At 33.6% G+C, this 13,318-nt stretch overlaps 1 protein-coding gene across 3 annotated transcripts in view; it reads right to left on the minus strand.

Moving 5' to 3' along the window:
• The window catches only part of LOC117341478 (leucine-rich repeat serine/threonine-protein kinase 2-like), an 80,591-nt gene extending 69,245 nt beyond the window's left edge, over positions 1–11,346 (minus strand). For all 3 annotated transcript variants that reach the window (XM_033903346.1, XM_033903347.1, XM_033903345.1), the window contains exons 1-13: positions 11,261–11,346; positions 10,450–10,590; positions 8,817–8,945; positions 7,824–7,952; positions 6,574–6,696; positions 5,845–5,963; positions 4,325–4,416; positions 3,816–3,922; positions 3,169–3,298; positions 2,735–2,865; positions 1,723–1,851; positions 1,246–1,326; positions 261–403 (exon numbers count right to left, since the gene is read on the minus strand). In XM_033903346.1, coding sequence (XP_033759237.1) covers positions 261–403; positions 1,246–1,326; positions 1,723–1,851; positions 2,735–2,865; positions 3,169–3,298; positions 3,816–3,922; positions 4,325–4,416; positions 5,845–5,963; positions 6,574–6,696; positions 7,824–7,952; positions 8,817–8,945; positions 10,450–10,546 — 1,410 coding nt within the window. In that variant the 5' untranslated portion in view covers positions 10,547–10,590; positions 11,261–11,346. The remainder of the gene's footprint in view (positions 1–260; positions 404–1,245; positions 1,327–1,722; positions 1,852–2,734; positions 2,866–3,168; positions 3,299–3,815; positions 3,923–4,324; positions 4,417–5,844; positions 5,964–6,573; positions 6,697–7,823; positions 7,953–8,816; positions 8,946–10,449; positions 10,591–11,260) is intronic.
• Between the last annotated feature and the right edge of the window lie 1,972 nt (positions 11,347–13,318).

The raw sequence follows: 13,318 nt of genomic DNA on the forward strand, positions 1-13,318 counted from the left end.
AAATAACAGTTGAACAGTAACAATAATATATATACACTGTATATGGTTGGTTACTGAACTACTATAATAGACCCCCTAAGAATTTCACTGACCGGCCTCTATGGTGTTATGTTACAGTCAGTAACAAACCATATCGCTAATATTATCACACAATACAAATGCAGCCATTCTGTCTGAGGTACGATAATGTGTCTTACTAAGGCTGACATTCTTGTGCTAGTTGTAAAAATACAATAACTGTACCTTGACCTTGAACTTACCTCTTTCACAACTCCAAGGTCACTGCTATGTGTGTTCATTGCTGTACTGATGACTTCGGCAAGTCTACTGTGTAAACTTCTGTCTTTGTAGATTTTCTCAGATGCCAGAACTTGTAATAATATCAACCCTTTCCTCTGAATGTCTGGTGAGATACAGGAAAACGACTGTTACATTTAACAAATCAACCCCAACTCTAATAAACAATTCAAATAAAATCTAAACTTATGATATCAATAATATTGTATTTATTTTCTTAAACCATATCTGTATGTTATCCCATAAACCATTGGTCACCTACATAAACCATTGGTCACCTACATAAACCATTGGTCACCTATATAAACCATTGGTCACCTACATAAACCATTGGTCACCTACATAAACCATTGGTCACCTACATAAACCATTGGTCACCTAATAAACCATTGGACACCTACATAAACCATTGGACACCTATATAAACCATTGGTCACCTATATAAACCATTGGTCACCTACATAAACCATTGGTCACCTACATAAACCATTGGTCACCTAAATAATCCATTGGTTGCCTATATAAACCATTGGTCTTCTACAATGGGCAGTTTAGCAGTGTTCACAATGGTAAGTTTAACAGAGTTCACCAATGGTAAGTTTAACAGAGTTCACCAATGGTAAGTTTAACAGAGTTCACCAATGGTAAGTTTAACAGAGTTCACCAATGGGAAGTTTAACAGAGTTCACCAATGGTAAGTTTAACAGAGTTCACCAATGGTAAGTTTAACAGAGTTTACCAATTTGAAGTTTTAAACTTTGATAAGTTAAATATACATTGATGTAACTTGGTTCCAATAACAGGAGGTCTAAATAAAGTTAATTGAAACATTTCAATATAATAACCTGTGACAACTTCACACATTCCATTGTTGCCATCCACTCAATAGGTATCCTGTAATGATGGAACTATGTTAATGACAATCACAGTATGTAGTAATTTACTTACATATAGAATCTGTGTAGTTCCTGAGAACTTCTATCACATGTGTCACCGTGCCGGCCACGTTCATCAGCTCCACATTACTTCCTGTTTTGTATAAAATACCTTATTAACTTCAGTATGATTTTATAAGCTGTTAATTGATCATTTTAGTTCATGATTACTGTAAAATCTTGTTTGCTGATAAAGAATTTCCAGGTTTTACCAGAAGTAAACTTTGACTAAAAATATGGTATCAAGAATAGCATGGTACTGAGAGAACTCTATACTGCAGATCGCATTGGTATATAATAATGTATACATGAAGTAGGACAAGGAGAGGTAGTATTTATATACCCGAGTAGGACCGAGAGAGGTAGTATATATATACCTGAGTAGGACCGAGAGAGGTAGTATTTATATACCCAAGTAGGACCGAGAGAGGTAGGACCAAGAGAGGTAGTATTTTTATACCCGAGTAGGACCGAGAGAGGTAATATTTACCCGCAGCAGACAGGACACTCAGACACTCCAGACTGGCCTCCTGTAGAATCTCGTTATCCTTGAACAAGTCTAGGTTAGTCAGGATCTTGGAATGAATTCCGTCTACAAAGCACTGATAGCGGACAAAATCTGAAACATTCAACAATTAAATCAATGATTAAACAAAATTCTCAACAAACAAAAACTGAAACATTCAAAAATTAAATAACTTAAATATGAAATGAAAATAATAGCAAAATCTGAAACATTCAACAATAAATTAACTTTAATATGAAATCAAACAAATGACAAACAAAATCTGAAACATTCAACAATTAAATTAACTTTAATATGAAATGAAAATAATAGCAAAATCTGAAACATTCAACAATAAATTAACTTTAATATGAAATCAAACAAATTACAAACAAAATCTGAAACATTCAACAATTAAATTAACTTTAATATGAAATGAAAATAATAGCAAAATCTGAAACATTCAACAATAAATTAACTTTAATATGAAATCAAACAAATGACAAACAAAATCTGAAACTTAAATTTGATCTGTATATAATTAGGGTAAAATTGATCATGTATAATGTAACAGCTTCCAAGTCTGTCTATGTTAGTTTTTTTTGTTTCATAATACACATTGACACACTTTACAATAACCATTGTCCCATAGCTGTCACCATTATACACAGACTGTCTGTTGATACATAGCAGTGTTGTAAATAGAGCAAGTAGTAAAGTCATCGATAATTCTTATAGTGCTACAGTGATATACACGTATAAAACTACTTTCATAATGACTTTCTCTAGACAGGCAATGGCCAATTTTAAATTTCAATGATTATTGTACTTCGGGATATAAACTTACTATTACAGATACCTATAAATCAAACTCAATCCACAATAATATCAATGAATGTTTTTTTCTTTTTGTATTTTCATTCCTCAAATGTTGCTTAAGAAATAAATCTGATGTACGAATAAACACTTAATAGCTCCACATGTTTTGTACACAGACCTACATCTCCTAGACATGCAAGCATACTGATGACCTCGATCTGTATCTCAGGGTTGCCTGGAAACTTGTACATCGCCTTGGTGATAAGTGCCTGAATCCCGTCTTTAATGACAACATGTTTGTAGGCCTCACTGTGTAGTAAGACAGCAGTATAAGAGTGATTTATTGCATGACAATGAAGTAACATTTGTTGGCATTTGACTAATTAAACTATAAAAAAATTATTAACAGGCATGAGCTTGGTTACCTGTGACTTTTGAAACGAATTCAGAAAATGTCTACAAAACAACTACGTTTAAATTGTGTAGCTTGGCTAATGAGTTAATTTGTTAAACCTTTGACACTGATAAAATTTTACTACGACAAATATATTTGTTCACAATGCACATGTAGGGTGTACTTACTGAAATATACAGAGTCTAGGGTGTACTTACTGAAATATACAGAGTCCACGGACAGCCTTACAGCCAGCCCCCACGGCGCTCAGCTTACTCATGTGTATGGTAAGGCCGTCCATGATAGCGATGTGACAGTTTCTCTCCATCAGCTGGGTACAGAGTTTATCTGTGGGAGACATTGTCAGTATTTTATACCTATCAACATGGAATCTTGTATGGGTCTTCATTTAATGAAATGTAACATAAACAATAACCATTTCTATTTCTGATGCCATTGGCCAGTTTTTCTTAATCTTTTGTCCTTGATAACTTTGTATTTTTTTTCTAAATATTTTTCAATCCTTTGGAAGATTTAATTAAAGAATGTTTGGGGTGGTGAATTTTACAGCTTTTATTTCTGAAATTTTTCGTTCTGAAATCCTTGGCCAAGTAAACTTTTTAAAAGTTTTTATTAAGTCTGAAACTTTAACATGGTAAACTTTGAAGGCTTTACTTCTGAAAACTTCAAAAAGCTTTTAAATTACTGAAATCTTTTGTTTGAAATATTTCGTAAGGAATAATATATGTGAGCCTTTATATGTTATATCCTCGCTCCATAAAATATTCAAAGATCATTTATGTTATAAGCTTTATGTTACTAAAACCAAGATCGTAAACCAGTGTGCTATTCGAATTCATCCTACCATTGTCGGCGGCCAACCAATAAATGGCTTCACAGGCAACCACAAACACCTCACTCTCCTCACGGAACATCAAAATGGCACCCAGACAAAGTGTGTGGATTGGTAGTCTAGTAACACATCAGATAAAATACAGATTAATCATTCAGGATTCTCAGTGTTACTCTTCATAATGATACAAGTCATGATCTTATCTTCCTAAAAATATCTTATCTATTTTATAAACGCCTCTGTATAAATCTTAGTTTTATCAATCTGGAGTGAGTTACAATATTCTGTATACAAGCAAGAATTGTTTTTTGTTTTAATTCCAGTGGAAATATTTTATCTATATTTACTCTTTGATTATGTTTCTGTTTAAATCTAACTTTTATACAGATTTCCATTTCCTTTCTTTCAATACAGAGTGAAAGAATTAAAGCCATGTTAACACTCAGAAGTGTTTTCCAACTTTAAATCCCAAAGATAGACATCTGATCTAGAGAGTTTTACATGAGTTTATAAACACCTACTGTGACTGGCCGTCCACGATGTCCTCCCCTATCCAGTGACACACCTCTGGTTTGTACTCCATCAGTGCTGACACAGTCCGACACCCACAGATCTGGAAATGGATATCGGACCATACTTCTTCACAAGTCATTCAGAATGACAAAGGTCATAGGTTAAATATGTTTGACCCAATATATCATAAATCTAACATTTCATGATTCAGACTGACAAAGGTCATAGGTCAGGTACATGTGACCCAATACATCATAAATCAAACAATATGATTCACACTGACAAAGGTCAAGGGTCAAAAATCAAACATGAACAGGATTCAGATTTAAACAGGCTAGGGGAAATGTTATCTTAAAATAAAAAGAAGTAAAAAAATTTTACGGTCACTTCATATTTATAATATATTATATTTAATAATCTAAATTCATCAAACGTATTTACTTAAATTATGAAAAGGGCTAAATGTATATTTTTGCATGTTTTTAGGTCAAACTGTTTTTGTAAATTTTCCTTTAAATTTTCCATATTTGCCACCTAGAATCACTTAATGGTCAAAGTTTCAGTCAGTAGGACAAAACCTTTGCTTTGCTGTTCATTTTTTAGTATAAAATGAAAATTCATTGCATTTTTGCCAGTGAAATATAGAAATTTATCAAACTAATAAAACTTGTATTTCACTGCAGCGATGAGCAGTGAGAATTAAAGATTTTGCAGTGAAAATATAAGTTATTCGTTTTTGACCAATCAAAGTCAACCTTTGTATTCACCTTATTGAAACTTGCCAATTTTACCGATCAAAGCGAAGATAGATAAATTGGTTATTTTCCTGTATTTCTGAAATATTCAGACTAGTTTTTGATCAAAAAAATCACTTGATGTTGGCTATTCATGCACAGATTTTGCGATAATAGCAGAAAACGCTTAAATTGTGTTGATCAGTCCTTTCTAAATGGCGCCGTCAAGTTGACATGGAGTAACGTCACGAATTATGTTACTGATTCCTGCACTTTTTGACACTTAGTTTTTCAATGCTTTTAATTTTGTTTTTAGATAATCAAAAGAAAACTGAATGGTTTCTTGTTTAATATAACATATATTTCACTCGTATGAGAGAATATTTCGATATTTTTTACTAGTGCTTCACGCTCGAGAAAATATCAAAATTCTGCCATACTCGTGAAATATATGTTAATATATTAAATGGGAATTCATTCAATATCCTCTATATATCTATTACCATGTAAATACACATTATTTACAGGTACTAATCACTTGACATGCATGAAGTAAATATATGTAAGACATGTCCTGGTAATACTGTATTATCTAGTACAGAGGAGCCCACTTATTTGCATATCGCTTATTTGAATATCCCGCCTATTTGCATAAAATTCTCAGGTCCCGATTCTCTATCTTTGTACTATGATATGCTGTTTAACCGAGATCTAGGTAATGTCAAATCTGTGGCTTCAAAGATTTGTTGGTAATTTCTACATACAATGTATCAAGTTCGAAATAAGTAACCGACCTGTACATCAATGTTATCCAGATGTTTGGACATGGCTATGCTGATGAGATCACACCAATCGTACAAAGGACCAAGATCCAAGGAGTTCTGTTCATCATTTTGGGCAAAATTGTATTTCACTGTAAAAAAAAAGTAGAGAAATGAATATGTGTTTGGAATTCTATTTTCTGCCTGGTACAGATTACATTGTACATGATCTCATAAAGCACTTTGTTAAAAAACGAAATTATCTACAACTTGTCAGATTTCGACTTTTGAAGTTGATGAGTGGGCAGAATATTCAGATGGAGTGTTTATACAAGTTTTACAGATGTCTGAATCATAGAAAACCAAGTTTTTTATGAGATGATCGGGTATGGTGGTAACATACAGGTAAAAAAAAGTTGTGAGGACAAAAAAAATAAACCAGACCAAAAAAATATACAGGACGGAAAACATAATTATTATACAGGAAAAAAAATACACAAGACCAAAAAAATATATACAGGACCAAAAAAATGCCAGAACAAAAAAAATATATATATAGGACACAAAATTAAATATATACAGGACAAAAATAAATATTACACTTACATATATTATCATTTCCGCTGCGAAACTCAAAGATTGGCTTCTATCTTTTCTGAGAAGTTTATTTTGAAAACAAACACTGGTATTTGTCCATAAGAAGAGTTTAAAGTTGACTGGCGACAAATACACGGCCAGGTGTGGCCTAACTTTGTAACTTACACAAAAGACAAAGTAGGATGAGGCCATCTTGCTGAACGTCTGAATTTGACCGGTGCTCATACATCATGGGAACTAAAGACTTCCTCAGGAAGTTTTCTGTTGTCATAAACTCCTTCACAAAATCTAAACAAAAAACATCCCATTTTAATATCTCATTAAACGCATTTCGATCTGATACTAAAATGTTAAGATATTAGATTGATATCCCTTGCAGCTCCTTCATAAAATCATATAGAAATCATTAAATGGGCATATCTCTTGGGAAAATTTTCAAAATGAAAAATAAACAAGACAATTTAGCAACTATTAGTCACATCAGATAAAGGTCAAAGGTCAAAATGTAAGTCATAGTGACCTACTATTGGTACATGACACACTGCCTCACTAAGATGACTTTATTATGTCCCCGTAGTAAGTTTCAGTGACAAGTACATCATGTAGTGCATGAGACAGCCCGATCAATTTTCTTTCCTTGATGAAGGTCAAATGTCAAAACATGACACACTGCTTCACATTAGTGAACTTAGCGCCGGCTTTTCTTTGATGCTTCATTAAGATGACATCTGTCATGTAAAACTAGACAAAATTCAAACAATGCCTTGTTCTCAAAGTGAGAATCATGGTTAAAACAGAACCAAGAGGCATTACAACAAACATTGAACACATTTACCTTCATCTTGTTCATCAGGATGGTCTCCCTGATTCTAGTACACAAGCTAGTTTGGTTTTGGTCGGTCATTCTGATTCTAACACACCATCTAGTTTGGTTTTGGTCGGTCATTCTGATTCTAACACACCATCTAGTTTGGTTTTGGTCGGTCATTCTGATTCTAACACACCATCTAGTTTGGTTTTGGTCGGTCATTCTGATTCTAACACACCATCTAGTTTGGTTTTGGTCGGTCATTCTGATTCTAACACACCATCTAGTTTGGTTTTGGTCGGTCATTCTGATTCTAACACACCATCTAGTTTGGTTTTGGTCGGTCATTCTGATTCTAACACACCATCTAGTTTGGTTTTGGTCGGTCATTCTGATTCTAACACACCATCTAGTTTGGTTTTGGTCGGTCATTCTGATTCTAACACACCATCTAGTTTGGTTTTGGTCGGTCATTCTGATTCTAACACACCATCTAGTTTGGTTTTGGTCGGTCATTCTGATTCTAACACACCATCTAGTTTGGTTTTGGGAGATATTATTTTTATTTATGATGTATTTGTTAATTCACACCCTATGAGATACTGACCTGACTGACATAGTCGACACAAGAGACTACAGCCAATAGTGGCCACACCCCTGGAACTCTTCATGTTAAAGCACTGCTCCATCACCAAACTCTGGGTGTTCTCTGCTACCAGGAAGTCCATCAGCTGGTCTGTCAAACAATTCCAATATCGTATCACTACCTCAGGATATCAAGCAGAATCACTTTTACCAAAATCTGGAAATGAGTTGCTTTGTTATTTTGTAGTTGTCGATATAACATTATTAATGAACTCTTCATCCCCTTATGATGGCATATGACACCCCTACTATTTCCCCACACTGGAACTTTGGTCAAGCCCTAGAAAAATTAAAACAGAAATTTCAATTGATACTTACTTCAAATCATTGTAAAAGATGTAATTTTTGTCCAAGAGTTGATTGCCTTACACCAAATTAATTGTGAGAATCTCCAAAATAATATTGTGATTTGAACATGGAAGGTAAAGTCACACATCAACTTTGACAGTTAAGTCTGCATGTCAGTTAACAATTGTTAAGATTGTGTGTGAGGAAACCATTTTCCCATTAACCTTCTTTGATAAGGCCATGTTGATTTTAGTTATATTTATGTTATTTGTTAAAATATCATAGAGCAATGTCTTAACTATGTCTTAATTTGTCAAATACATAACAAGTAACACCGGATTTGGCAGGTTACCTGAAGAGAAATTTGAGAAGGCGTCATAATATTGTCTTTGGGGATGAGGAGGCGCGTAACATCTCATAATTGGGGATATAGAGGGGGGCGTCATAAGTTGTAATTGGGGATATAGAGTGGGGCGTCATATGTCGTCATTGGGGATATAGAGGGGGGCGTCATATGTCGTCATTGGGGATGATGAGGCACGTCACATATCAATATTGGGGATATAGAGGGGCATGTTGGTTCAGTACAATATCTCCATTTGTCTAATACAACATATACTAATACACAATAATTCACATCTGATATTTGGAGAGTATTTTTAGTTACCATTTGCAGCTATGACATCTAGAAGTGACAAAATGGCTTGTGTGACCTCAGGATTGGAGTTGAAAGTCGTTAGGCATTTCAAGGTCATTTCCCATTTTTCCTGCAGAAAACTTTCCTGAAGATCATTATCTGAAATGATTACAAAAAAAATTATCACATAATATCCTTGTTCTACCATGTAATACAGCTATGTTATAGATATATTGTATCACATGTAATACAGCTATGTTATAGATATATTGTATCACATGTAATAATACTATGTTATAGATACATTGTATAACACATGTAATAACACTATGCCATAGATATACATACATTGTATAACACATGTAATAACACTATATGTCATAGATATATTGTATAACACCTCTGTAATAACACTATGTGATGCCATGAAGTATTTATGACGTTATTGATATGATACATGTCTCTGTAGAAAAACGTATACCAATCTGAGTGAAAATTTGCTTGTCTTAAACAATAACAGAAATTAATTTTAGAGATTTCACTTACATTTTCATGAACACTTGTATGAGTCATGTGATTAACAGAATCTTACACTCACGACTGTGTCAATTTATATTTTTATATATTGCCAGTTATTTGAAGGCACAGGGCCGGGGCTTGACACTTTCCTATGACCCTGAATGAAAAATTGGCCCCATTGTCCGACCCCTACCTAACTTGTCAATGATAAGTGATGTAGGGTCAGACCCTGAGGTTAATATAATTTTTCACTCTAGGTCATAGGAATGTGTCAGGCCCCTGTGTCTAGAGGCTCATGACATACAGAACCAGAACAGAAATATTCCCATGATAAAGTTGTCTTTTATCCCCACAATCATACCTTTGTCTGACATTGGTATCAAATTATTGCACTTGCCTAACTTAATCAATGCCTCTGCAAGGGGATACTGAGAAATGTTTTGGTATAAGCTAGCTTGTTCACTCATTATTATGTATGCAAAATTTAATGCTCATACTAGCATACAGAGGTTATCTAATATCAATTTGATCATCAAAATAGCATCATAATTTACAAAATTAATTAATTTAGAAAACAGTGCTAACTTTCCTGCCATTTTTTATAGGTCATGAAGCAGCAAAATTTCTCTCTATTTGCATATTTTTACTTCCCAAGTACTACTGTAACAAAATTTTGTATATTCATATATGAAACAAGTATCTTGATGAAATCATAAATTGACATTTTGGGATGCCAATACACCTCATTATTGCCCCTGCTCCTTTCATATGATATAGCCATTCATGTATAACCCCCTCTCTATAGAGAATACATGAGACTTCGGCGCTTATACCTCTAATATGTGAACCTTCCCAAGTCCAGCATTAAAGCATACCCCCTTCACCTCAATAATGCTGGTAGGCATTCACCAAAATATTTGGTTTAACTTGTAAATCTTTAAATTTCAAACTTCCTTTTCTGCCATACTTTTAAGTACAATCAAGAAAGTACAAAACTTTCTGTAGTTAATATCCACTGTTAGGAGATGTCACACTGGAATCTGCTCTCCTCTACACCACATTTCACGTTATAACATTAAAAGTTTTTGTTAAATCTCGAGTTGTAACACAAGATACAGACAATCCATTGATATTCAGTGCTCACCATCTGTCAGGAGATTTTTCAGGGCAGTAAAAGATGCCACCAGGATGTTTTGGTTGTCGTGGAATGTTACTATGGACTTGTATAGGGTGTCGGCCATTTCTGCTACACAATCATCCACGATTAACTGATTCCTCAGCTCTTCTGTAATTGTTATCAGACACGTGTCAGAAACTAAGAGTCAGAAAAAATACTTTGAGATCAATAAATGAATTTAGACATCCCCCATAAAAATTCTAACAAAATTTTCCAACTTATTTTCCTAATTGAACATTTGTAAATTTAAAAAATTCAAATTGTGAAACAGACTGTTACTTTCTCTATACTTTTTATATTCAAGATATCCCTTTTTAAATCTTTAATCTCCTTGAAATTTTGTTAACAAACTAAGTAAAGAAACTTGAAATACATTTTGTCTATAAAGATAATAGCAAAAGCTGTACATGCAATATTCCTCATATCACCAGATCTTCTCATGTCTACAGTTGTCACAGAAAAATCAAAATTATGATATTAATTTATAACCATCCATGTCTGGAGTCTTCCACTCAGTTTAATTAATGCCATCGGCAGCACAATGAATTTTGCAGATCACCCCATTTTCTAAATTACTGTAAATGTATATGTAATCAATGACATTGTAAACTAGAAGTGGTGAACCTTATAGCAAAATCGTGTGACTTAGGTCTTGTGTATACCAGAAAACATTGAAAATTTCCTATTATAGAAGACATTACATTTCCTATTATAGAAGACATTACATTTAATTCAAAAATAGAATTCCATAGTGTCATTTCATTTAATATATACGTACCCTCCTCCAATGTCTTGGCAAATATCCTCAAGACACCCAAGTTTAGTTCGGCATCAGTGAAGGAGTTAGCATGTATTATCAAGAGTTGTCTGAAAATGAAAATTAGAAACTAAATACTTACAGTTAAATGCTTAAACAAAATAAAAGTTATCCCACATTTAATATATTAAACATAAATTGGATTCTCTTATAACAACAGGAGTTTTGGGACAAAGCTCACACACATAAGAAGTTGGTTAGATATTCCTATGTAGTACATTGTCAGATACCCACAACGACACAAACGACAGAAAAGATTCTCTGATGATACTAGTACACAAACGACAGAACAGATTCTCTGATGATACCATTACACAAACGACAGAACAGATTCTCAGGGGTCTCTGATGATGCTACCTCGGTACAATGTATAATTAACATTTGTTATCTATCATAAGCCCTTCCTGTCATGAAATACTTCTTTAATTGTCATAGATATTGTTACAATTGACAAATATATGATATCACTATGCTGTCATAGCTAAATGATGCCACATTATAAACGATTTATAATGTATACAGAGTCCAAAATTAATGTACCTGTTTAGTGCTGATGAAAATGAAATAAGGTGAGTAGTATATAAACTTATCAAAGGACATTGAGTTAGATCAATTCCATAATACACAGCCTGCCACAAGTGTAAGATTCTCTTTATCGCAACCAACAAATATGAAATCATAATTGAAATCTCACCAATTCATTTCTATATACAACCGACAAATTTTGACAATATGATTTTTTCTACAGAGATAATTGTGTGATATCATATACTTATGATAGGTCATAACAATAGTGTTATACTTTAAGACATGTATCTTACAATATTTATGACTGGGCCAAATTTCATCAAAGAACAGACCAGCTATGTCGAAGTGATCAATATGATATTGATCTGGGGCCGGTTGTTCGAACGTTCATTAAATTAAACCATCATTAAAGTATCATTAAGTCTTAATGATTCATTAAATATCTAATATTCATTAAATATCTAATGATAGATTAGTTAAGGAATCATTAAAAATGTGTTGTTGGAAAGGTCATTTAAGGGATCATTAACAAATGGAGGTTTAATGAAGACTTAATGACGGACCAACAATTAAACCATCATTAACTGTGGGGATTCCCTCTGGTGTCAAGGTAACAGTGAATAATGTAACTTAAAAGAGTCTGGTGACATTAAGTTCCTCTATGTGATAGTAGACCACTCCTTAACCCTTTGCCACATGCAGGTTATAACACTTCAGCACTCTGTGCTGATGGTGCAAAGATACATTGTTGCAATGCAACATTATTGCGCTGACTGAAATGTGTATACACCATCTCAATGGCAGTTTTTCAGAAATTAAGCTTTGTTTTGATTAATTTTTCTAAACCTAATTTTGAAAGTGAAATAGTTATTTTAAACATTTTTAGTAAGTTACAATTATGTTCAGAATTTCTTAAATTTTAATTCTGTGCTATTTTCTTTATAAAACCAACAACACATAACCATGAAATCAGCTGTATACGAACAGAACAGACAAATTTCAAAATATTTTGACAATGTAATTTATAATTCTTTGAATTCCTGTACATGAAATGATTCAACATTATCTCCCAATTGAAACAAACTGAATTTTCAAAGTTTTCACAAGAATATTTCAACAGTTCAGGGTTAAGCCTTATAATATCCGATGTCGCGACGAAGGAATGTGTATCCTACCATTTTGGGTCAAATCTACTTTCGTTTTCCAAACGCCAGCGAGCGTAGTTATTAGTGTGTCGAGCTATGGCGGAAAAAACTGATTCTCATTGAAGAAAAGGTAGAAATAATCAATGGGACTTGCAGTATCAACATCAAAATTTTCTGGAAGTACTGGCCCCGTTTCCCTAACAAAATCATTTACTGTGATCGACGAAAAATCTCGAGACAATTCAGAAACGTCAACATTACCTAATGGCGGCAGTGCACCTGGTCGCTGTTCGCCCTCATTCTCGGACTCATTATCTGTTGACAGTTCATTTAGAACATCGTTAAG

Source organism: Pecten maximus, chromosome 13 (assembly GCF_902652985.1).
Source record: "Pecten maximus chromosome 13, xPecMax1.1, whole genome shotgun sequence".
Taxonomy (NCBI): Eukaryota; Metazoa; Mollusca; class Bivalvia; order Pectinida; family Pectinidae; genus Pecten; species Pecten maximus.